General features: G+C 43.7%; 1 protein-coding gene across 2 annotated transcripts; it reads left to right on the plus strand.

The window, feature by feature from the left end:
- Positions 1 to 49: 49 nt before the first annotated feature.
- Positions 50 to 26,001, plus strand: hmces (5-hydroxymethylcytosine binding, ES cell specific). Of its 2 annotated transcripts, none has more exons than XM_055647985.1 (7): positions 50 to 196; positions 5,153 to 5,368; positions 11,000 to 11,143; positions 12,687 to 12,809; positions 17,998 to 18,146; positions 18,644 to 18,836; positions 25,510 to 26,001. In XM_055647985.1, exons 2-7 carry the CDS (start codon positions 5,180 to 5,182, stop codon positions 25,690 to 25,692), a joined length of 981 nt encoding a protein of 326 aa, XP_055503960.1. In that variant the 5' UTR covers positions 50 to 196; positions 5,153 to 5,179; the 3' UTR covers positions 25,693 to 26,001. The 2 variants fall into 2 exon arrangements, with proteins under 2 accessions (XP_055503960.1, XP_055503961.1); XM_055647986.1 differs by lacking the exon at positions 50 to 196 and adding an exon at positions 307 to 403.
- Positions 26,002 to 27,160: the final 1,159 nt, after the last annotated feature.

Here is a 27,160-nt window from a genome sequence, read left to right on the forward strand (position 1 = left end):
CGGCGACGTGTAGACGGGGTGAAGGCTGTAAGTGACGTTGTGTGCCGCCGTGCGCGTTCCCGCGACGCTCACGAGCGCGCTCCGGCGGACAGGCAACAAAGTAGCGGCGGGCGGAATGTAACCAGTGGGCTGTGGCGAGACTGGGCGCTGTGTGTACAGGCGGGAGGCTGCAACACAGGACCGGCGCTATCACTCTGTACGTTTCATTATATCAACGTGTCCTCAGTCCGCTTTACACACTTTAAAATCTACTCTGAGACAGTATCAAACTATTACTTTCTTAAAGAGGTGTTTGTTAATAAACAGGTTTGCATGCTGGCCGAGTGGAGACAGTAAGACATGTTTTGGTCTAGGCCTCGAGAGGGAGAGGGACAAGTCGTCACTTTTATTGTCCCGTGCACGGGTATGGTGAGGTGTAGGTGGAGTGACAATCTTGCAGCATCTCAAGCGTATTAACTCAAGCAACACACAACACATAAAATATCTGTTATACCAAGACAGTGAAAAAGTTAAAAAGACGAGGAGCGGCGGGTGCTGGTTTACACCAAGGCACAAAGTGCTGGAGTAACTCAGCCGGTCAGGCAGCATCTCTGGAGAACATGAGGTGATGTTTCGGGTCGGGATTCTTCTTCAGATTTGCGTGCGACTGCAAAAACACGACATTAGTGCAAAACACGATTAGGAATGTCCATGCGAGTGCAAGAGTAGGCTGGCGTGCTCAGTAGCTGAGATAGGATTAGGGTTGTGTGGGTCGGTTCAAGAACCTAATGGTTGTAGCTGTTCCCGAACCCGTTGGCGTGGGATTTCAGGCTTCTGTCCCTCCTGGTCGATGGTAGCAGTGAGCAAAGATCATTGGCAGTGAGAAGATGGCACAGTCCGGATCAAAGATCTCTGCTATAGGATCTTTGGTCCGGATGGTGGGGATCCTTAATGATAGATGCCGCCTTCTAGAGGCAGCGCCTCCTGTAGATATTCTCGATGATGTGCACAAGAAACCAGTGGGTGATGTTTATATTGTAGATTTAATGTAAACAAAATATTGGAGATTTATTTTCTTAAGTTTAATTAATATCTAATATTTGCTAAGAATTATAATTTAGGAACAAAAGGTTCACACACCATCGATTTTAACCGATTCCACCCATCTATGTATTAAACCCCTACCTTGCCTATGTCTATCACCGCCAAAGCCTTCGTACCTCTCCTCGCTCCGAGCTTTGTCCCCTACAATCAGTCAGAAGAGTCCTGACCTGAAGAATTACCTGTCCAGATTTTCCAGAGAATTCTTTTTTTTTGTAAACCAACGTCAGCAGTTCCTTGTTTCTACAAACAAAAGAACTTGTTTGGATGAACTACTGATCTCTATTCTTTATAATATATCGTTAAATTTGCTGTTGCTTAAAAGGTTTTGAGTTCTTTGCTCCATTTGAGATTCACAGTGACTTTTCAAAGTCTGTAAACTTGGCTTCACTAGGATGGTGAAAGACTACCTACGATCTGATTAAATATCCTAACATAATTGTAAATTGAAAAGCACTTTGAGCTATTCAATTTAGAAATTTAAATTATTGAAACAATCCTTAAATAATAAGGCAGCATTGAATAATTATGTTTTAACAAATAGTGTTTTAGAAATCATGATGCAGCTTTATAGGACTTTAGCTAGGCTGCATTTGGAGTATCGTGTAGTTCTGGTCACCCCAATTCTGGAAGGATGTGGAGGTTTGGAGAGGGTGAAGAAGAGGTTTACCAGAATGATGCCTGGATTAGAAGGTATTAGCTACAAGAAGAGGTTGGACAAACTTGGATTGTTTTCTCTGGAGGTTGAGGGGAGACCTGAGAGAAGTATATACAATTATGAGCGGCATAGATAGGGTAGAGAATCAGAACCTTTTATACAGGGTAGAAATGTCTGAAACTATAGGGCATAGCTTTAGGTGAGAGGGGCAACGTTTAAAGGAGATTTGCGGAGCAAGTTGTTTTTTTACACAAAGGGTGGTGGGTACCTGAAATGCACTGCCAGGGGTGGTGGTGGAGGCAGATTCATTAGTGTTTAAGAGACTTTTAGAAGGGCATATGGATATGAAGGAAATGGTGAGATGTGGATGATAAGATTAATTTATCGCCTACATTATGGGCGAAGGCCCTGTGCTGTACGGTTCTATGTAGAACCATCTGTAAAATGCTAGTTTCATTTTGACTTGGTATTATTGCCTTAAGGGCTGTCCCACTTTCACAACCTAATTCACGACCTCTGCCCTTGCCCTTGCCCTTGACTCGTACTCGCAGCATGCTTGTCACGAGATCGTAGGTAGGTCGTAGGTACTCGTGGCATCAAGTAGGTCGGGGCGTTTTTTTTAAGCATGATGTAAAATGTCCATGAGTTAAAAAAGGTTGTGAATTAGGTCGTGAAAGTGGGACAGCCCCTTTAATATTAATTTTCAGGTTTCACCTCTTGTCTACAAATGTTCATACATACCTGTTTGTCTTAATCTACTGTGTCACAATGAATGCAGTTTAGTGGAAGGAGCTTTTTATTTTAAAGAAGATGATCTTACAGATATGTACAGCATCATAATATCTGCGGTGCCACTGAACAATTGCGATTTGAAGAACCGGATAATGAAGTGATGCTTTACTCATCCGTGTAGTACTGCTTTACATGCAGGTGCAAACAGCCACTATCTACACATTTAATAAAAGACTTTCGCGCCCTTTAGCCGTGAGGCTGAGTCTGCATGCGACGTTCAGCCGACTTTTTACTTGTCCAGAGTTACCGACTCTCTGGATTAGAATCTCCCAAGTTTTGAGGAATCTGCTACAAGCAAAAGGAAAAAAAAATGCAAGGTTGTTTTGTTTTAAATGTCTCTCCTGTTCATATTTTGGAAATGGTTGGGTGAAGGGAGCAGTGTATGCAGAGATGATGGTCAGTCTGAAGAAGGGTCTCGATCTGAAATGTCACCAATTCCTTCTCTCCAGAGATGATGCATGGCCTGCTGAATTACTCCAGCATTTTGTGTCTATTTTCTGTGATGGAAGCAGTTGGTGCTATGTGAGAGTTTTTGTCTCCTTTCTTAAGAAAAGACGGTATTGTAATGAAGACAGCTGAAAAAAACGATTAACTGGACTAATTCGTAGGAAGCGTGATTGTACTATCAAGAGAGTGTAAAATGGCTGTGTTTTGTATTCTTTGGAATTTCCTAGAATTGAACATAAAGATTCTATGGGGATGTGAAGGAAAGATGTTTTTGTTAGTGAAAGAGGCTTGAATGAGGCGGTGCAATTTTATTTTTAAATAAAAAGCTAGTCTTAAAACTGAGGCAAATAGAAGTCTCTTTTTGCAGAAGCATGGGAATATCTGAAATTTTCAGTTCTTGAGAGTTGCGAAGGCTAGATTGTTAGAAGTACTTAACGTAGAGGTGGATACATTTTTCAAAGATTGTATGCCTAAACATTGTGGGGATCAGCCACGATCATATTGAATGGTACGGCTGACCTGAGGGGAGACCTGATATAGTGTATACTCAGTCAGAACCTATTTTCTTAGAGTGGAATTGTTAACGAGTGCCTAGATTAAAGGTCAGAGAGAGAAAGTTTAAAAGAGATGTTTTTTTAGTTTAGTTTAGTTTAGAGATATACTGCGGAAACTGGCTCTTTGGCCAACTGAGTCCGCGCAGACCAACGATCCCCGTACACTAACATTATCCTACACACTAGGGACATTTTACAATTTTTACTGAAACCAAATTAACTTACAAAACAAAAAAATCATTGGAGTTGCATCTCTGGAACTAAACTGAGTTCAATATTTTTTTGATTGACATAGTACCAACAAGAGATTAACTGGTCAGTCACAACAATAGAAACCGTCACAAAAAGAGATTTAAAGAATGGAAGGAGGTCATTCAACCCATTGAGTCAATAGTAATTCCATGCAATAATATTTTAGATTGTCTCATTTGCTCTTCCTCTTTCCCATACCCTTGTAAATTATTTCCTACTAAGCTCTATCCATTCCATTTTCAACGTTGGTACTCCAGAGGCCATTATTTTTTTTACAGGTCTGCTATGCTGCTGAAAGTAAGACTTTCATTATTCTGTTTTTGCTACATATAATATACTGCACAAGCGGGCCCTTCAGCAACAATGTCTGCAGAACATGATGCCACGATCAACTCTTATCTACCTGTACATAATCCATATCCCTCCATTCTCTGCATTTACCAATGCCTATCCAAGAGACTCTTAAAAGCCACTGATATCTGCCTCAACCACTGCCCTTGGCAGTGCATTCCAGGCTTTCGCCGCCCTCTGTGTTTCAGAATAAATTGCCTGACACACCGTCTTTTAAATTTTGCCCCTCTGACCTTAAAGCTATGCCCTCTAGTATATAATAACTAAACACTCTTGGAAGTCTCCAGGACCTCCTTTACATCTCTCTTTATAAATATTCCAGCAGCAGCATCTTCCATCTGTGATTAAAAGGAATATAACTAGGTAGCCATCCGCCTCCTTGAGTAGATTGAGTTGGTCCCTATATTCCCTCCTTTCCATTCTACCAGTTTACACACCGATAGAATACTTAGGGATTTTATTTCATGTTTATCTCCGGGCTTCTCATTTCCCCACATTTCCTTTTTTCACTTCCTCTCTGAACATTCTATAATATGCCCAGGTCACATCTGTGTTATCAACTTGACACCTGCCAAATGCTGGGCTTTCATTTTAAATTCATTTCTCTTTAGGCATCCAATTTCCTTGTTATTACCTTATACCTCATGGAATTACACCTTCTCAAAGACCCACCTATTTTGTTCCCATCCCATTGACCACGGCTCTTCTGAAATGGGTGCACATCCATTTGCAAGAAAGGTAGTTAAGTGGAAAGCCAGCCCGGGGGGGGGGGAGAAACCACGAGATCTGGTAGGCCTTGGTGGACTGATCACCAGTGTTGAGAGAAATGGTTACCCAGTCTACCATTGGTCTTGCCAACGTACAGAAGGCCACATTAGGATATTGACTAGACTGGTGTGAATTATCAGGCAGTGAAAAAGGGATCGTATAACATAAAATCAACTGAAGTTGGATGGATGTCTATTTTTGGCCTGTGGATTGATACTAACAGTTTCACCTTGTGCTGCCTCCCATGCAGGCTTCTAACGTAAGGATTTGGGCCAAGATGTGTGGGCGCACGGCATGCACACTGGCAGCTGATCAGCTCAGGCGTGCCTGTGCTTATCGAGACAGGCAAGGAAGGAGCAGAGAACCTGAATGGAGAGACGGGGACCACGATAAGTACAAGCCCTCGTTCAACAGAAGCCCACATTCCAACAGCCCAGTGCTGGTGTCCAGAAAGCACTTTGACAAGGTACCTAATTTATAACATGGAACATTGAACAGAACCTCACAGGAACAGGCCCTTTGGCCCTCAATGTCTCTGTTGAACATGATGCCAAGACCAACTCATCTGCTTGCATATTATATGTATCTGTCCAATTCCTGCATATCCATGTGCCAATCCAAAACGCCACTATCGTATCTGCTTCCACCTCCAACCCTTACAGCGCCTTCTAAGCCCTCGCCATCCTCTGTGTAAAAATTAAAATTTACCCCAAACATTTCTTCTAAACTTTGCCCCATCACCTTAACGTTATAGAATTTGATATTTCCACCCTGTGAAAAATGTTGACTGTCTGTTCTGCCTATGCCTCTCATAATTTGATATCATCTATCTTATACTGCCCTTGCATATTAGTATTCTCTACAATGATCTAATTGTCTACGTTTCATCCGCAACATTTCTGTGCCGTGTGGTCAATGGGAAGATCTTTTTTGTTTTTGATTTATTACTTTTAGGATCAATAGGTTTTTCTTAATTCTAGTTTTTCTGTGTAGAAATGGCCAAACTATTTTGTGGTTTTCATGGGGCTGCTCAGTGATGCAGCTGGTAGAGCCTTTACCTCCCAGCGCCAGAGACTAACCTTTAGTGCTGTCTATATGTGGAGCTTGCACGTTCTCCCTGTGATCACATGGGTTTTCTCCAAGTGGTCCAGTTACCTCCCACATCACAAAGATGTGCTGGTTTGTAGGTTAATTGGCCCTCTGTAAATTGTCCCCTGTGACAAGATGGTGAATGAGAAAGTGGGAAAACATAAAATTAGTGTGAGCGGCTGATTGATGTGTGAACTTGGTGGGCCGAAGGGCCTATTTCTATGTTGTATCTCAAAACTAAACTTTATTGTATCATAGTGGCTATGGCACAGTAAGCAGACACTCAACTCTGCATTTCGGTTGGTTCCTAAAATACATTTTGTCAGCAACATCCCCCTGATCGCCCCACATTTCTGTAAATTATTCTTTCTCTAGTGTCAATTAAGTTTGGTTCTGAAGGCCCTGATTGATGTTGCTTCCAACACCCCTGCAGGCAGTGAATTAAGAACCTAACTGCTCTGAATAAAGGAATCTCTTGCATCTATTGCTCAGAAATTGAAATCTATGTCTTCTGGTCTTTGCACCTCTGTTTATTGGAACAGCTTCTCTCTATCAAACCAGGCTGCAATTTTTCCATGGCGTTCTTTGCTTCCTCGAGAACAACTTCAGCATCTTCTTAACCTCTAATCTGAAGTCATTCCTCTCTGGAACTCTTCCGGGAAATTTTTCAACGCCGTCTCTCAGACCTCTACATGCTTCCTAACGTGTGGCTATCTGAATTGGATCCAGTGCTCCAGTAGTAGCAGAGCCTATGTCATATAGTGTGGAAGCAGGCCCTTCAGCCCAACTCTTCCATACCAACCAAGATGCCCCATCTAAGCTCGTCCCATTGCCCTAATTTGGCCTATGATGGAGGAGGCCCTGCAGCAGCCTGGAGCTTTCCCGGATTGGGGGTGCTCAGGACGTTAGACTTTTTCTTTTTGTAAAAGGTTTAGAAGGATATAGGTCAAATGCTGGTAAGTGGAACAAGCTCAGGTGAGGCATCTTGGTCGTCACGGGCGAGTTGGGCTGTCTACAGAACCATTGAACCCTTGAATATTCCTTGAAACATTTCCTATCCATGTGCCTATGTCTTTTAAATACTGTTATAATACCTGCCTCGACCACCTCCTCTGGCAGCTTGTTCCACATACCCACCACCCTGAGTGGAAAAAGTTGCCCCTCGGGTTCCTATTGACTTGCCTCTCTCTCCCCTTAAAGCCATGTCCTGTGGTTCTTGAGTCTCATGCTCTATGTGTCCACTCTATCCACACCCTATTTACACAAGTGTACAAACGTTATCTGCTTTATGTCATTATATATGAATTCCAAACTCCACATATTTCACGGACCACTCTGGTGTGGCCTTCCACTCTCAAAGATTTATCTTCACCCACATGAAGTATGCCATTTGATCTATATTGTCTTCCCTCTTGCTTCCAAAATATCACTACACGTTCTCTGTGTCAAACTTCATCTGCCACATACATTCAGCTGGCTATATATAATCCTCATGCTTTCTCCTACTTATCAACTCCCTCTCCATCTACTGACTTTTTTACAAAGCAGTACAGAATACTGTTAGTATTCCAGCTATGCATCATACCTCTGTCTTGATTGCTGCCTTTATTCCGATGAGGCCGCATCCCCCTTTTTGCTTTTAAAAGACGCAGTGGGTTCCCTTTCATGTTAACTGCTGTAATCATCTTGCACTGTAGTAATTGATGTAATTAATTGTCCAATGAATTAGCTGCAGGGGATAAACATTGGTTTTATATTTCCTTGATATCTTCCCTTATGGCAATGCTACTAGTTGGCATCAGCTGCACTAGGACAGTTGACACTAGAGTGGATGTGTAGGAAGGATTGCAAATGTTGGTTTACACTGAAGATATACACAAAATGCTGGAATAACTCAGTGGGTCAGGCAGCATCTCTGGAGAAAAGGAATGGGTGGAGCTGGGGCTGCGGGCGTCCGGCCGCGGGCGGCGGTGGATTTGGAGCGCCGCGCAGCCAGGGGTAGAGTTGCCGGGGTCGGAGCTCCAACCGGCGCCGCCCGCGGCCGGACGCCCGCAGCCCCCAGTTCCGCGATGTTGGGAGTCGGCGGCCACAGCACTCCGGAGCTTACTGCACGGCGACCCGGTAAGGCATTGACGCTCCCCGCCTCTCTGACCAGGTAGGGGACTAAGAATTAAAGTTTCCCCCTTCCCCCCCCCCCCCCCCCCCCACCCAAAAATCCCTCCAAACTAACTGACTAACATTTAAACAATGATTTACAATGATTCCCCGGTCTCCGGGGAGGAGGCAGCCGCTCCAGACTTTTCAAGCCGCCCGCGCTACCTACCTAATCTACGCTAAAAATCTTCCATTCGGAAATCCGAAAAATTCCGAAATCCGAGAAGTGTCTGGTCCCAAGGCTTTCGGATAAAAGGTTGTGCACCTGTACAACAAAATACTAAACATGACTACTTTAATTTACATGACATTGCTGTGTCCCAAACATTATGGTGCCCTGAAATGGGGGGATTATATATAAACACTGCTGTAATTTTAGTGAAACTAAAATGTGTAAAAATGGCCTTTATTAAAATCTGACAATGTGCACTTGTGATGTAACCACATGTGATCTTTTTCTATTACAAATCTCAAATTATGGAGTACAGAGGCAAATAAATAAATTATGGATGTTTGTCCCAAACATTATGGAGGGCACTGTACAGCTGTCTTACAGTTCACTAACTGCAGTGACCCACGTTCACTAACCTTTAGGGCTGTCTCTGTGGAGTTTGCATATTATCTCATTAGAACAGAAAGTGCTGGAGTAACTCAATGGGCCAGGCAGCAGTTCTGGATGGCATGGATAGGCAATGTTTCTGGCTGGAACCCCTTCTTTATGTCCTCCAGAGATGCTGCCTGACTCGCTGAATAACTCCAGCATTTGGTGTGCTCGGCAAGACTCTAGCATCTGCAGTTCCCTTTGCATGAGGTATTCTATATGGTGAAACCAAAATGTATAAAAATGGCCTTTATTAAAAGCTCGGTTATACCTGCATTAGGGAGGCATTTAAACACACCTAAGCAATTACAAATACCTGTGAAGCCATGTATCTCAAATATTGTGGTGCCTTGAAATGGGGGCGAAGGGGGACTATGTATAAACACTGCTGTAATTTCTACATGGTGAAACCAAAATGTATAAAAATACCCTTTAATAAAATCTGACGATGTGCAGTTTAACCACATGTAATTTTTTTTTCTATTACAAATCTCAAATTGTGGAGTACAGAGGCAAATAAATAAATGTTGGGTCTTTGTCCCAAACATTATGGAGGGCACTGTACCTCACTGGAGACCCTTGGACTATCTTTATTGGTCTTTATGTTACACTAAACGTTATTCCCTTTATCATGTATCTGTACTCACTTTTTTTAAATTTTAGAATTGTAGTCCTGTATAGTCTTACCACCGACTGGATAGCAGGCAACAAAAGCTTTTCACTGTACCTCGGTACACATGACAGTAAGCTAAACTAAACATTGTCTTGTGGGCACTGGACTGGATGCATTTTCTTTAGTTCAAGGCGCATTGGTGGGCACGGATCAGGTTCACTTAAGTTCAAGGGATGTGGGTACCATGGTCAAATGTACCCCTTTCGCCTCAGAACCCAGTCTGCCTTGGTTGGGCGGTGGGCGGCGCGACTCTCGTCAGCAGCGGCCTCTGCAGCCCATCCGCGTTTTATTATTTTCTGTATATGTTTTTATGTAGTTTTTGTTATTTTTTGTTGGGGTGTGTGTGTGGGGGGGTGGGGGTGGGGGGGAAGGGAGGGGGAAACTTTTAAATCTCTACCTGCACGGGAGACCTGACCTTTTCTCGTCGGGTCTCCGTTATCGTTGGGGCTGCAATGAGGAGCGGCCTCCAACAGGAAGAGACCGGGGACTCTGGTGCCGACGACTCACCTCACCGTCGCGGAGCTGGCCGAGTCCAGAGCGGGTGGAGGAGCGCTGCTGCTGCTGCGGCCCGACCAGAGAGTCGGAGGCTTCAACTGCAGGTCTGCGGACGGCGGCACCAGGAGCCCGCGGGTTCCTGGAGGGAGACCGCTTTTCAGGGCTCTCGCAACGGCGACTTCTCCCGCCCGAGTTGCAGGGTCGAAGAGCTCCTGGAGCGGGGCCTGACATCACCGCCCCGCGCGGCTTGGAATGGCCGCGGGACTCTGCGAGCGTACGCCGGGGGCTCCGACACCAAGACCCGGTGTGCGACCTCGCACCACCCGGCGTGGCTTTAATGGCCGCGGGACAATCGCCATCGCCAGCCGGGGGCTTTGACTTTGACTCTGACATCGGGGGGGGGGGGGGGAGAGTGCAGTGGAGAGATAAGGTTATTTGGCCTTCCATCACAGCAATGTGATGGATGTTTATGTAAATTATGTTGTGTCTTGGGTCTATTTGTTTGTAATGTATGGCTGCAGAAACGGCATTTCGTTTGGACCTCAAGGGGTCCAAATGACAATTAAATGTATCTTGTTGTAATCTTGTTGTTGTTGAGGTTGAACAACAATCTGGAAGTTGTCAGTTCAGTATCATTAACAATAGAGGACAAAGTGCTGGAGTAACTCAGTGGGTCAGGCAGCATCCCTGGAGAATATGGATAGGTGACGCTTCGGGGCAAGACTCTTCCTCAGAGATGCTGCTTGTCCTGCTGAGTTACTCCAACATTTTGTGTCTCCCTCTTCCTCAGATAGGTGCATGAACCAGTTTGGGATATGAAGAAGGGTCCAGACCCAAGATGTCACCCATCCATGTTCTCCAGAGACGCTACCTGACCCACTGAGTTATTCCAGCATTTAGCGTCCATTTTTGTAAACCAGCATCTGCAGGTCCTTGTTCTACCATTAACACAAGGTTCTACACCCCTGTTCTTCAGCTGCCACCTAGACTAGTTCAATGGTTCTTGTTGCGAGTTTGGTGTGTTCCCAATTTGGAGATGAATTCCATAATTGTGCTGTTATTTTGCCGCTTGATTCTTTCACCAGGATGCCGAGACTTCAGAGCCTGTGCTGACAGCCATGCGGTGGGGCCTTGTCCCTTCCTGGTTCAAGGAAAGCGACCCCTTGAAAATGCAGTACCACACCAGTAACTGCCGTAGTGATGGGATGATGCAGAAGAAGTCGTACAAGGTATGATACGCGGTGAGCAAGTCAGTCACACCGTACTTGTACCCTTGTCCAATATCTTCGGCCAGGTGAAACAGTGGCATCTGTCTTGTCTAGTCCCAGAAATGTCAATTAGAAACGGGAGTATTTCAACTCGGAATTCAGAAATATTCAATTCAGAAGTATTTCATTAAGTTTCAATTACCTTGTGTTTTATTCCTGTGAATTCTAGATTCAGGCCAGTCTGCTTAACCTCCGAAGACAGTCGTAGAGCCATACAGTGCATACAGTGCGGAAAAAAGACCCTTCGGCCCAACGCATCCATGCCGACCAAGATGCCTCATCTAAGCTAGCCCCACTTACCTGCATTTGACCTATATCCCTCTTAACCTTCCTCTCCATGTACCTGTTCAAGTGTCTTTTAAAACGTACCTTTTTAAAAAATATATTTTGAGAGCAGCACCTGCTACCTCTGGCAGCTCGGTCCACAGTCTCCGTATGGAAAAAGTTGCCCCTCATGTTCTTATTAAATCTTCCCCTCTCACCTTAAACCTATGTCCTCTAGTTATTGATCCCCTTACTCTGGGTAAAAGACTCTGCACTCACCCTATCTATTCATAACGAAACACCGACTTGTAAGCAGTATCCCAGGTGCAGCCTCACATGTGGTTACTGGAGTTTTACAGTTTTCATTTAAAATGAATAATTGTCCCATTGTCAGTTGTTATTTGTGCAGAGGTACTCCGAAATGTAGCCACTTGTGGTGTAGGAGTGTTTCCCAATTGTTTCTGGAAGTATCTGTATGACAAAACATTGGCCATTTCATAAGTTCTTATGTCATAGTAGCAGATATTAAGCCTTTTGGCTCGTTGTGTCTACTTACCCATTCATTCATGGCTGATCTATCTTTCCATTTCAACTCAATTCTCCTGCCTTCTCCCGTTAACCTTTGACTCCCTCATTAATCAAGAACCTGCCAATGTCCGCTTTAAAACTTCCATAAGAATTGGCCTCCACAGATTCATCACTCTCTGGCTAAAGACATTTCTCGCCATCTCATTTTTAAAGATACGTCCTTTTATTCTGAGACTGTGCCTTCTGGTCGTAGACTCTCCCACTAGTGGAAACACCCTCTCCACATCCACCGAGACTCCCCCTCATCCTTCTGAACTCCAGCGAGCACAGGCCCAGAACCTTCAAATACACATCACATGTTAACCCAATCATCCCCGGAATCTGAAGAAGGGTCTCGACCCAAAACGTCACCCATTCCTTCTCTCCAGAGATGCTGCCTGACCCGCTGAGTTACTCCAGCATTTTGTGTCTACCTTTGATTTAAACCAGCATCTGAAGTTCTTCCCTCACATCCCCGGGATCTGCTTTCGAAATCAATGACTCGTTCCTATTCACTGGGGAAGATGTGATCCACTATTCACTGGGGAAGATAAATTATTTGCAAAAAATAATGCTCAGGAGATTTGGATATCCTTAATAATGGCGTAAAAATAAGGAGACAATCCAAAACTGTTAACCGAGCGTGGAATCATCTTAATATTTCCTTTGACAGGAGCCGTTGATGAGAGGTCGACGCTGTGTGGTGTTGGCTGATGGATTCTTCGAGTGGCAGAAACGAGATGGAGAGAAGCAGCCCTATTTCATCCACTTCCCACAGACTCTTGAGAAAGAAGAGGTGAGATAGCAAGGCCTTGATTTCCATTTCTGCCTGGTCCATGGGTAGTTTTGGTGATTTAAAAACTGTTTGAAAAGGAAAGTTGCCATAACATGAACAAAATTTATTGTGTATTATGATGTAATGTAACAAATGGGTCTTAAATGTACAGTCTGTGATGTTTTGGATTTTTCTGAAATTTACATTGAGTCATACTAGCAATGTTACAACATTTTGAGATTTTTAAAATCAAATCTGCAATTTATCCCATCAGATTAAGTATAAAAAGAAGTTTAATTTGACACCTAATTCACTTTCATATCTCAAGTATTTAAAAGGTTATGGCCATTTTCATACTCGGAAATTAGCATCTTGTTCCCTATTGATTTTCTATGGACATAACAGAAAAGCTGTGATCGTGGACAGTCAAAAGCACATAACTTTCTTAAAAATTAAGAGAACTGAATAAAATTTTCAGTTATCACAGATTGAAGCATTCTGAAACAAATATAAAATAAATCTTACTTGGATGAACTGAAATTAAAGCATATAATTAGTTAGTTATCCAATTGTAGCTAATTTCAAATTTCAATTACCAGATCTAAACATCTATCCATTTCTTAATAAATGATTAACATTTTTTAATAGCCTAAGTGTCCAAATAATATTCACAAATAATTCACAATAAAACATGATTTTTAAATCTCATTTACATTAATTTATAGGCCAAATGGAAGGAATTTAGTGTTCAATTGTTGTAAATTAAAGTCCATTTAAATCAGCTTTCCAGTGGAATCCTGTGAATGCGCTGGTTTAGAACGTTCACATTGCGGTAGATTTGTGCCCTCAAAAGCCCAGAAAAATACTGCGGGATATAATGGGGCCCAAATTAGCTACTCGCAACATTAAACTTTGTATAAAGGGATCTTAAGAAGCCCTTTTTAATGTAAAAATAAACAGCCTACCTTCTGTTGTCCCCTGTATGAGATCCGACCCGTTGTCGGTGGTCGCGGGTTTAGAGGTTAATTTTTAACCTACTATAACAAGTAAATAAAGCCCTTAAAACTAAAAATAGCTCCAGCTACGGAATCTTCCAGCGATCTTTCGTTAATAATTAACTAGGCTGAAAAACCTCGATTTGAACAGCCTAGGGAAAATCGCGTTTTAAACCGCCCCCCTCTAAACGGCGCCAAAATCGCGCACACGGGCTGGGACAGATTTTCAGCGATCTTCAGGTAGGCTTTGCAACATACCTAGTCATACAGTGTGGAAACAAGCCCTTCAGCACAACCTACCTACACGGACCAACTATCCCTTCTACACTTGTCCCACCTGACTGTGTCTGGCCCATATCCCTCTAAACCTGTCCTACCCTGTCTAATTGCTTCTTAAAAGTTGCGATATGCCCGTCCTCAACTATCTCTTCCGGCAGCTCATTCCATCCACTCACGACCCTTTGTGTGAAAACGCTTGCCCTTCAGATTCCTATAAAATCTTTCCCCCTTCACCTTACAGCTATGCCCTCTAGTTCTTGATTCCCCTACTCTGGGCACGAGACTGTGTGCTTCTACCCAATCTATTCCTCTCATGATTTCATACATCGCTATAAGATCACCCCGCATCCTCCTGCTCTCTAGGGAATAGAGGCCCAGCCTGTTTCAACTTCTCCCTATAGCTCAGACCCTCGAGTCCTGGCAACATCCCCGTAAATCTTCTATGCACCCTTTTTCAACTTAACAACATGGTTCATATAACATGGTGCCCAGAACTAAACACTGGTCAATGATTGGAGATTTGTTGGTGGTAGGTAGGTGCCAGTTAATTAAATAATTAAGCATTAAAATATCAAAGGCTATCACAGGATATAAATCTGATGGAAAGTTGAATAAAGTGGTGTTAGATGGAATTTAATCCTGACAAATGCAGGGTGATGGGTTATAGCAAATCTAATAGGACGTAAACTGAAATTAGTAGAGGGGTAAGTGGGGTGGGAGATTGCAACCTTCACGTGGCCCACCCTGTTTCAACAAATGCAATCAACCTGGCGTGCACAAACAGAAGATCAAACGGAACACGCTGTCTTACAACTTTAGGATGTGCACGCCATACGCAAGAAGAAGTAGAGGGGTAAGTAATGTTGACGAACAAAGGGGCATTCGGGTCCATATTGTAGTTCCATGAATGTGGCAATGCAGGGTGATCAGGTGGTGAAGGCGGCATTTGGTGTGCTTGCCACCGCAAGTCGAGGGCATGTAATGTATAAGTTGGAATCCCACATGAATTGAGGGAGTGCAATATTTTTAGATGTGATGTGGATACTTGTATTTTGTGCGATGACATTAAAGTTGAATTGAATTGAATAACCTGATTCCTATCTACCTAATCAGTTAGATGTAAAAGCAGCAGTCCTGGAAAGATGAGAAAGATGCAGTGCCACTCATCTACAGCACATTTTTAATATACTAGCATCCTTGTATCTCCATTCATCTGTATGTTATATGGACTGGAGTCTGTGCTTTGTGTGATAAGTTGCACCCTCAGAGTCCTTTGGGATTAAACGGAGGTAAAGTTGATTCTCAGTGTGGAAAATGAAGTTGGTATTTACCACAGTGAGGAGGGCAATAGAGCACATGGGATCCATGCTGACTCCTGTCATTGTAGGAAACGATAGCGTTTCAAATTCTAGTTCAAAATTCTAATTGATGGGCATAAACCAAATGTCTCAAGTGGAATTGATCCTCTTGGCCTTTCTGATCCTGTCCTTTTATAAATTGTTTAATTTTGCTGAGTCCCTCACCATCAGCTGTTTTTACCTGAATTAGTTATTTTACTTGATTAGATTGACGGAGTTCCGATGGTGATTGCTCACACATCAGCATGCTTTCAGGAGGATAATCTGTGAGAGAGAGATCTGTGATTAGCTCAATGTGTGTAAATAGCGAGGGAGAGAGGAAAGATTCTTGGAAGCAGTGACCAATGACAATTGCTGCAATTACCTGCACATTAATCTGATTCGGATAGACAACACTGGCAATTTATCGTATAAAGTGATCGCCCGTTTCCCTGTGGCCTTATCCATTGCAGTGTCCTTTTTAAATCGGAACATACTGGATACGATTCCCAGGTTTTGCAGTTAATTCATTTTAACTGCATCAATGGTTTGAAAAATGGCACTCTTTTCCCTGGCTAGCAAGAAAAATTGACCATTGTGTCTTTTCCATGTTCCGTAGCTTTAAGGTGAGAGCGTCAAGGTTTAAAGGAGATGTGAAGGGCGCTATTTTTACACAGCGGGTGGTGGGTGCCTAGATCGCACTGCCAGGGGGTGGTGGCGGAGACAGATACGATTGTGGGATTTAAGAGACTTTTGGATGGGCACATGGATATGCAGGTTGACTGGGAAATGGAGCAGGTACTGGCAGTGTTGAGGTTGGGCTGCAAGGTGCTTTGCATTGAACTTGAGTCTTGGTTTAGAAAGAAAATCACTTTGATTCATTATCTCCGTCAGAGAGATCACAGGTATGGGTTGTGTGAGTAATGGCTTAACTCTCCAACAGATGCCAAAATGTCTGTGCTTCTGATGTGGGGGGGATTGCAGAGCAAGGAATAACAGGTTTCCTCGGTGCTGAGACTCTGCAGCCCAGACTGACATCCAGTGTAACACCAAAGGAGTGATGTGTTGTTGGTCTTCCAAATTCAAAGTCATGCTGCTGCCATGCTTGTGCTTTTGAGTAGACGTAAAGGATCGAGTGGCCCCACGTGAAAGGAAAGCAATAACCTCAATGTCTTGGCTATTTATCTAATAGGATATTATCCAAATAGATTGTTTAGTCATTGTAAATGGCCTGCTGTATAATCTATATTCTAACAACTGGTCCAAGCGGGGCACAGACTGGTGGGTGCACAATATCTGCGCATTGTGACTCGACTCTTGAGGTTTGGGTGGCCTTGGGTCTGGAGTGTTGACATCGTTCATATGTTAACTTTTTCCCTATTAATTTTGAAGATTATCTTCCCTCCTGCACGAAATTTTGTTGGAAGTGAGATGTAGAATTGCGTATTGAGGAAAAAAATGGAGAGAAAATTAAGCGGCACGGTGGCGCAGCGGTAGAACTGCTGCCTTACAGTGCCAGAGACCCGGGTTCGATCCCGACTACGGGTGCTGTCAGTATGCGGATTAGAACAGAGGAGTAGACCGAGGTACATTGAAAAGCTTTTTGTTGTGTGCTATGCAGTCAGCGAAAAAGTATACATGATTACAATTAAGCCGTCCACAGTGTAGAGATGCAGGATAAAGGGTCTAACGTTTAGTGCAAGGTAATGTCTGATTAAAGATAGTTTGAAGTTTTCCAGCGAGGTAGATGGGAGATCAAGGCCGCACTCTAGCTGGTGAGAGGATGGTTCAGTTACACGAAACTCTGGGGGGAAAAAACTGTTTGTAAATCTGGAGGTGTGAGTTTTCAGACATCTGTACCTCTTGCCTGATGGGTGAGGGGAATCGGAGGGAGTGACCAGGGTGAGACTTATCCTTGATTATACTGGTAGTCTTCTGAGGCAGCGTAACGTGCAGATGGAATCAATGGACGCGGGGTTGGTGACATTTTGGATTGAGACCGTTCTTCAGTCATGTTCATGTGATAGGAGCAGAATTAGGCCATTTGGCCCATCAAATCAACTCCACCATTCAATCATGGCTGATCTATCTTTCCCTCTTAATCCCATCTTCCTGCCTTCTCCCCATAACCCCTGACACCCGTACAAATCAAGAAACTATCACTACCTTAAAAATATCCATTGACCCGGCCTCCACAGCCGTCTTTGGCAATTAACTCCACAGATTAATGGAGCAGTGCAATGCTGCAGTGAATTATGTCGGTGCTGCCTGTGGGGCAGGCCTTGCAAGGGCACCCTGACACGGTGTGGGTTTCCTCCGAGTGCTCTGGTTTGCTCCTACAGCTGAACATGTGCAGTTAGGTAGGTTAATTGGCCGCTGTATATTCCTCCTGCTGTGTTAGTGAGTGTAGGATTCAGGGGAGAAAATGGGACTTGTGCAAATGTCTGGCATGGATTTTGATGGCCGAAGAGCCTGTTTCCATGCTGCATGTCTCCCTATGGATCATGAAAAACCAAGATTTTTTTTTTTTTTTTTACTTCCATCCAATTCAGACTTGTTTTCCAGGGAATGGATTAACACTGTTTATTGATGGTGCAGGTTGATGGTGAGGAATGGAGTGGCCGGCGATTGTTGACCATGGCAGGCCTGTTTGACTGCTGGAGATCTCCTAGTGGAGGAGAGGAACTGTACACTCACACCATCATCACTGTGAGTGCCTCCAAAGCCATGGACTGGGTACATGATCGGTAAGTGGAAAAGGACTTTAAATTTGTGCAGGTCAGACCTAAAGCAATAGTTTCTCACTGTGGCTGTGGGTCCATTATCCCTGAGGGGATTCTGGCAAAGGTGTTAGACTTTAGTTTAGAGGTCAGCATGAAAACTGAAGGCCCTTTGCCCTATCGAGTCCACGCTGCCCATCGATCACCCATTCTCACGAGTCCTATGTTATCTCACTTGCACATTCGCATGAGGGGCAATGTTACAGTGGTCAATTAACCTACAAACTTGCATGACTTTGGGATGTGGGAGGAAACCCATGAGGTCACTGGGAGAGAATGCAAACTCCAAGCACAGACAGCACCCAAGGCCACTTGGTGTAACATAAAAAAATATCACTGTGCTCAAGTGGGAATTGTGGTGTAGTCAGCATCCCTCATGGACAGAATGGGTGGTGTGTGTTGTACGAAATGGTACTCTACTCTAGAAGGTTTCAATGTGTTTCTCCTTTGCTTTGTCTGGGTAGGATGCCTGCTATTCTGGATGGAGAGGAGGCCGTGCACAAGTGGCTGGACTATGGGGAGGTACCCGTCTCTGAAGCCATTAAACTGATCCACCCAACGGAATGTATTGCCCTCTACCCAGTCTCCACTCTAGTCAATAACTCAAGGAATGACAGCCTTGAGTGCATCAAACCCATAAAATTGGAAGTTAAGAAGGTGAGAGTTTTTGTTCTCTGAAAAAGCCGGGCATTGTCACAGACGGCTGTGGAGGCCACGTTATGGAGTATTTTTAAAGTGCAGATTTGATAGATTCTTGATTTGTATGGGTGTCGGGAGTTGTGGGGAGCAGCTGGAGGATGGGGTTGAGAGGAAAAGATAGATCAGTCATGATTGAATGGCAGAGTAGACTTGATGGACCGAATGGCCTAATTCTGTTCCTAAAAGCTTATGAACATATGGCAAGATGGAGTTGATATGATTTCAGAGTACCTTGTGCTTCCTAAGGCGTAGATCGCAGGTAACGACCACTCCCACTTTGTCCATTCTTCCTGCATACTTCAGATATGAGTAGAGCCTATTCAGATCTAGAACAGAACAGAGTGCATTCCTATCCTGATCCACCCATCGTTTATGGAAGAAATGGACAGACAACATTTTGGGTCAAGTCAAGATGTCAAGCCTGTTCAATTGTCCCCGAGCACTCAAAGACAAGTGCTCTACCCCATTCGTTGGACATAGTCGTACAGCTTATAAACAGACCCTTTGGTCCAACTTGCCCATGCCAACCAACATGTCCCATCTACACTCGTCCCACCTGCCTGCATTTGGCCTATATCCCTTATCCATGTACCTGTCAAAATGTTCCTTAATCGTTGTGGTGGTTCACCTGCCTCAACTACCTCTCCGGCAGCTTGTTCCGTTTAACTATCACACCATCTTAAATATTTCCCCCTCACCTTAAACCTATGGTTCTTGATTCCCCATCTCAGGGTAAATACAGTCTTTTACCCAATCTATCTATTCCTCTGTAAGATCACCCCTCATCCTCCTGTACTCCAAGGAATAAAGTCCTAGCGTGCTCAACCTTCCCCTGAAGCTCAGGGCCTCGAGTGCTGGCACCATCCTCCTAAATCTTTTTTGCACCCTTTCCAGCTTAACACCATCTTTCTTATAACAGGGTGACCGAAACTGAACACAATACTAGAAATGTGGCCTCACCGATGTCATGTACAACAGTAACATGAATGTGCCTTTCTCACATCATTAATATCTTGTGCAGCTGAAGTCAATTTCGATGTGTTCAGCTCTTGGATGTTACAGCCGGGTCTCTCCTTCTGCCATCCTTGCTTATTCTTCCAAACTCTGGATTCAGTCAGGCTCCTCCTCTGCTTTGAGTGCGGGTTGATTGTTAAACTTCTAAACATCAACCCCGGTTACTAGTAAAGACATTAAAATGCTGGAGAACTCGCAGCACCTGAAGCATCATGTGTGGAAAGGAACAGATTTATTACTTCAAATTAACAATGCCTCGCCAGAATGTTACCTCTGCATCTCTCTCCTCACAGATGCACTTGATATTTGCCGCAGTTTCTCGTTCAATGTCACTTTTCCATCAAAAGCAGAATTATGCGTTTGCAATTGCTTATGACAGGGATATATCGGTACACGCATTGTGTTCTGTTAAGAGCAATGATGCCATTGAAAGAGACTGCGAGACTGAGAATGAAGCTGTGGTGATGGATCAAACAATTGAATTTTGAAGTTCACCCATCTAGAGAGAACCTTCTGACATGTGGCAGCGTCTGTATGTCTGCAAAATGTTTATGGAGAACCGTAATGTAAAAATGGAGTTGCTCTTTCAAGACAAATGAAAGTTAAAGTCTAATAACAAGCAGCTGAGGAAGGGGTTGCTCATATGGACAGTGTCCCTTGTAAGCAAGAATATTCCGCTGTTCCCTTTGTGCACAATGATTTATTGGCGTATTAAATATAGTTTTAGTTTGAGCCCAATGTCTAGACCCTCTGGTCAGTGAAAACATCTCTGGACACCAGGAATATTAAAATGGTGAAAGTTTGAGGCAACTTATGTTTGGGTGCTGGAGGACTGTATGTAGATTTGCTCTCCACTGTTGGGCAAGGTGGTTCTCTCGGTAGATTCCTGGTATGTGTATGAAGGAAGCTGAATTAGGGTAGCACAGCATTATACTTGCTGCCTTACAGCGCCAGACCCGGGTCTGATCCTGACTGTTCTCCCCGTGACCATGTAGGTTTTTTCCGGGAGCTCCGGTTTCCTCCCACATTACAAAGACGTGCCGGTTTGTAATGTGTCCCTCATGTGTAGGATAATGTTAGTGTAAGGGGTGATTGCTGGCCGGCGCATCTCTAAAGTCTAAAGAGATGATGTGCAGGTTGGGTTTGTACTTGATGGCATGTTGCCAAATGTGAGATGATCTTCCTGAGACATTTAAGATTCAGAAGTGAATTGAGAAGGTGGATGTTTTTTCCAAATGGAGGTAACTAGATAATAGGGCCATTAATTCAGAATGAGGGGGTCTCCATTTTACATGGAGACGAGCAATTTATTTTGGAGGTGAATTTTTGTAATTGTCTTCCACAGCCACTCATTGAATATATTCAGGGCGGAGAATTGCAGACCATTAATCTAGTGAAAGAATAGGGGGTGCACAGGAAAGTGGTGCTGAGGGCAGCTTGTGGGACGGGCGACATGATGGCGCAACGGTAGTTGCTGCCATACAGCTCCACAGACCTGGATTCTATCTCTACTACGGGTGCTGTCTGTATGGAGTTTGTATGTTCTCCCTGTGACCGCGCGAGTCCAGACGTACAGGTCTGTAGGCTGACTGGCTTTGGTAAAAATTGTAAGTTGTTCCTAGTGTGTAGGATAGTGCTAGTGTAAGGGGTGATCGCTGATGGACTCGGTGGGCCGAAGGGTCCGTTTCCATGCTGTATCCGTAGGTAAACTAAACAAAAGAAGGAATGGCAGATAACTTTTTACAAAAAGACACGTTCTTCACTCAAATAAGCAATGTCTCGGGTTGGGGCCTTTCTTGAATCTGAGGAAGGATCCCATCCCAAAACATTGCCTATCCATTTTCTCCAGTTACTGAGTCACTCAAGTATTTTGTGTCTTTTTGGTGTCAGCTTCTCGGGTAGAAGAACAGGCTCAGGACCAATTGGCCTGCTCCAACGCCTAGTTCTCATCTGTTGAACATTTAAAACAATTGTATAATCAAACTAGTGTGATAAATGTTTTAAGTAGGGAATGCATCAGACTCCTGCTGTACTCCACATTAAATTGTGAGCTGTAGAAGGTAGAAGTGATCAGAACTGGTTTTGTGCAGGAGACGGCACAACCTGCCAATGTGAAGGTGGCACAATACTACCATCTAGTGGTGTAAATTTGCATCGTGTATTCCTATTGCCAAGCCATTCATTCCAGTGCAGTGGTCGCATTTCATTTAACAATTACGAATACATGTCCAGAGTACTATATTTAATTAGAGGCTTTAAAGTATATATAATTTTACCAAACAAGTGACATAATGCATTTTTGCACACTTAAAGAATACAAGTTACCATGATATGTATATATTTACCAGCTTTCAGTCTAAAATTGTTTTATGACATTACAGCTGGCTGCATAATTAAGGATTATTAAACAGTAATTCCATAGAAAATGGATTTAGTTTTTACATGACAATTGCACGCATATTTTACTGGTGCCCTTTCTGAGTGCGATATCTCTCAGAGTGTGTGATGGCTGGGCTGTCAGTGTGACTGCAGTAACCCAGCATTGACTGAAGAGCAACGATTAAGCAATAATGTCAAAGCAGAAAGGGCCACAGCTGAGGATCGGCAGCTTACTGAGAGATGAGAATGCACAACTCGGTGTGCTTCATGCAAGCTGCTTACACTCTGTTGCTGTGCAGAAATATGTCAGCCTCTGTTGTAATTCAATTTCATGCTGTTTGTGAAGCATGTTACCCGGGCTTGGAGCTGAAGTAAACACACCATGACTCTTCCCGTCCCCATCCCTCCTGTGTGCTCTTGGCTGGCCTTGGATGGGTGACATTAAATTAGACACTGAGATTCAACTTGGCACTCTTACACCGCCCAGCTGAGGTGGCCCTCGAGGTATGAATGTGCAGAAAGTGACGGTCAGGCATGCCTTGTGAAGCTCACTGTGCTGCATCACACATGATGTTGAGCTGTTTGGATAGCTACTGAAGTTTGATTTAGAGATACAGCGAGGAAACGGGCCCTTCAGCCAACTGAGTCTGCTCCAAACGTTGATCACCCATACACTAGTTCTATCCTCCAGACTCCAATTAAACCCACGTGGCCACAGGGAAAACATACAGTCTGTACAGACAACACCCATAGTCAGGATTGAACCCGGGTCAATGGTGTTGCAAGGCAGCATCTCTACCGCTGGGCCTCTGTGCCGCTCTAAAAGATGTCCAACACTTGGCACGTTGGGCTAAAGGGCCTGTTTCCATGTTGTATAACTCTGACTACGACACATTTGGAACAAGCAAGGCAGTGCACACACAGAGATAACTCTTTGCAGCTCTATAAAAATCTTTTCACTGGTGTGCGCATTTTCTCATTAAATGCTGAGCAGCCTGTGGTTTAACTCCACATCTGCCCTTCAGCTGTGGTGGAAAGACCTCTAATTGATTACTTTTATTTTGATCAGTGGAAGATAATTAAATTAAGCAATAATAATATATGGGGAATTAGTTGGTTAATGAGGTCAGATTGAAGAAGGACAAGAATATAGCTCTGAGTCAATTGTAAAGAACATAATCAGTCCCCCTCTATCAATCTCCAGTTGACTGGCACCCTTGTCCACATGTTCTGCTTCTGTCACCCCTTGGTCATCACTTACCTGGTTCCTTTCCATTTGTTGTCGGGGAATCTCTGTCATGTATTTTCCAACATTTATATTACCTTGGTGTCGCGTTATTCCACCAACCTCTTACTGGAATGTTTTTTTCCGATTTCTATTCGTGTAGTTATGGATATTATTTGCCATTGTTTTCTGTCCCCATCATAACTTCCATTCCTCAGGCACCAATATCAGTCCCTTTGAAACATAACCAGACTATTTGTAATGGACCACAAGTTGATTTTGTCAGCGCTGTCCCTTGGACTGCCTAATGTCATCTGACTTGTTCTACCTTGGTTCATCCATTTTTTCCCTTGGAACATACTTTTTCTTTGCTGGCTTATTGGGCACCTAGAAATTGCTCCACTATTTGGTGGTCTTGCTTTCAGCTGCCTGGGCTTTATGTTCTAGACAACCCATCCATTCCAAAACAACAACTCATTCCAGTTGGGTGGTCTACGTCCCAGCGGCGTGAGAAATTTCAGGTAATCCTGCAATCCCTTTCTCTCCTCCTGAACCATCCTGGTGGGCTCCTTGCACACATCCTTCTTTACACACCTCAACTATGTTGCCCAGTTTCTATTCCCCATCTGGTTCCAGCTGCATAACACCCACACTCAACCCACGGGGTCTTCTTCCATTACTCCCGTTCCCATCTGCCCATGTTTCGCTCAACACTTTCCTTTCTTTTGCCCAGAGTAGGGGAATTGAGAACCATGGGTGAAGGGGGAAAGATTTAATAGGAACCGGAGGACAACTTTTTTTACACAAGGGTGGTGGGTGTATGGAACGAGCTGGCCGAGGAGGTAGGTACTATCGTAACATCTAAGAAGCATTTAGATAGATATATGGATTTGTTAGGTTTAGAGGGGTATGGGGCAAACGTAGGCAGATGGGACTAGTGTAGATGGGGTGTGTTAGGCAGCATGGGGAAGTTGAGCCGAAGAACCTGTTTCCCACGCTGTATGACTATGACTCCTGTCATTATCTCTGGCCCTTTTGTTTCCACAATCTATTGTTAACTCTACACTCTACAGACTCCATCTGCCAATCAATCCCTTCTCACCTGGATCCACATGGCTTGGCAGTTCTTGCCTCATGCCTGCCCCATGTGACTTTATGCTGGTTATCTCCTTTACATTCAGTCCTGTGCAGGGTCTCAACCTGAAATGTTGCCAGTTTGTTCCTCCACACATGTTGAGTTCTTCCAGCACTTTTCTTTTTGATCTTGTATCATCTTGTTTCTCCATCCACCTTTTCTGCTAGGATGCTTGTGAAAATTTACTTCTTTAGCCAAGGTTTTGTTCATTTGGCTTGGCATCAACATTATTTTACTTAAAAGGTACTGTACAAAAGGAAACGTGTAGGAGATAAAGCTATCTCCTGAGTACAATTTGCTATAAATGCAAGTTTGATTCTGATTGAGTTCTATTACTTTGCGTTTTAGAGTGAGGTGCTCAGAAAATGTGTATTACTGAATACAATATCAGAGGACTGGCCTCAAACCTGAAACATTAACTTCATTCTTGTCTTTGCAGCTGCTGCCTCATGTGCATTTCTCAAATTTTTTTGAAGTGATTTGTGTAGCTGGATGGACGACTCTCTAAAATGTTGAGTTAAGGACCTGTGTGCTATGTACTGTTTGCATGGTTGTTCTGGATGATGGTGGTTGCAGAGTATCAAAATTCATGTCCATGGCTCAGGTCCGATTCAGTTGTGGTTAGATTTACTCTTTCCCTCCTAATAGTTGCAGGCTCCTTGAATTGTGTGGTGAAAGATTAGTTCCATTCTCGTGTTCATTTACTAAATAGCATTGCAAATTTATTCAACCAACAGACCTGTACACAATACTTGAGTAGTCTATGCAGTGTAGTCATTGGCAAAAAATGTTACATAATGAAAATACATTTGATTCCAGTTGCTACAAGCATGAGATAGTTTTTGTGTTTAAATGTTGTTATTCATTGCCTCCTCCAGGAAGCCAAGCCCAGTGCCAGCAGCAAGCTGCTGAAGAATTGGCTTCAGAACCCTTCACCCAAGAAGGAGGACACAGGGAGCCCCATGCCAGTTAAAGTGGAGACAAAGAAGCGAGCGGGGTTAATGCACATGTGGCTCCAGAAGTCAGAGGAGCCCTTGGCCAAGAAGCCCCACAAGACCTGAGACCTGGGCAAGCTTCAGTTGGAAGGAGTTGGAACGTTGAGTGTTTCTTTTGTGGGTTGTTTAATTGTTTTTTCTTTATGGAGCTAAATTTGAGACATTGCACCTTCCCAGCAAGACACAGTTAACATTGGGCAGCCCTGCCCTGATAAACTCCAGGGTTCACAAGCTTAGCCATTCCTGTGATTTAGTGTTTATTAAGCATGGAAATATTTGCTTAAGAACTGAAGACATTTCAATTTTTACTGTTTCAGGTGTTGTTCCAATGGTTTACTGTTTCTTTACAATTATTAATAAATCAAAATACAAGTCTGCCTGTACTATAACTGATTTACTTAACCCAGCAGTGCCAGAGAAAGGGATTCATGAAAGATGTACTGAGCACATTTTGGAGATCTGGGAATATTCAGGGCCCTAAGCCTGTACTTTTGACAGATGGGCTAGAGTACCCACGGATGTCAGAGCGAGCTGGTGGCAAAGATCAAGCTTCATTCCCTTGTCTGTAGTATGAAAGTTATTTCAACAGCCATTGATGTTGTTGATCAATATGGCATGATTTGCATAAAACAGGCAGTGTAAAATGCCCACACAAATCTTGGAGGCTACAGTGAGAGTGTTTGATTACCATGGTGTTATATTGCAGACTGAGGTACGGCATTTGGACCCTGTGGGAATGGTAATTGATGGGGCTACTGGTCTTTAGTAAATTAACAAACAGCAGGAGATGTAGAATGAACACAGAACAAGGATTTAGTGCAAAGCTTTAATTAGCTGTTTGTTCTCAAACAAAGGAGGATACAATTAGATTCAGCTGCTGCAGATTTTTTATGCTTCATCCCTGCCTTGACTTGCTGCTGGCCTGTGTACCCTCAGCCCTTTCTCAGTTGAGTTGTTGACCCAGGCTGAGCATTGGTCACATGCACTAGAGGGACCCATTGGATGCAAGTATAAATTTACATTCATAAAACACCACTCACCCAAAAGTGCTTCAGTCACACAACCAAGCATCAATGATTGGCGCAAGAGCTTATCAACACAAGCATCCTGCCAAAGTGTTGTGAGTTAATATAACAGACAATAACAGTTAGATGAATGTTAGCTTAGAAACTGCAGCCTTGCCTTTTTAATAGAGAGGAAGGCACTCTGCTTCCACACATTTCATCCTCCAGCAAAGCATTCAGATAATCCTGATTTAAAAAAAGTTAGCAATGTTTGACAATAATTCCACACGCTGGAGATATTTGTATTTCTGAAGAAAGGTTTCGGCCTGAAACGTTGCCTATTTCCTTCGCTCCATAGATGCTGCTGCACCCGCTGAGTTTCTCCAGCATTTTTGTCTACCTTTGTATTTCTGCCTGTGGGTTCAGTCTGCTCCCTTCACCCCCACTGTAGCACCAGCTGTCACCCCTCACCCCCTCACCCATACCTTCAGTTCAATGGCTGTCGTTTTTTAATCAAACTATGAAGTCAC

This window comes from Leucoraja erinacea, chromosome 16, assembly GCF_028641065.1.
Source record: "Leucoraja erinacea ecotype New England chromosome 16, Leri_hhj_1, whole genome shotgun sequence".
Classification (NCBI taxonomy): Eukaryota; Metazoa; Chordata; class Chondrichthyes; order Rajiformes; family Rajidae; genus Leucoraja; species Leucoraja erinaceus.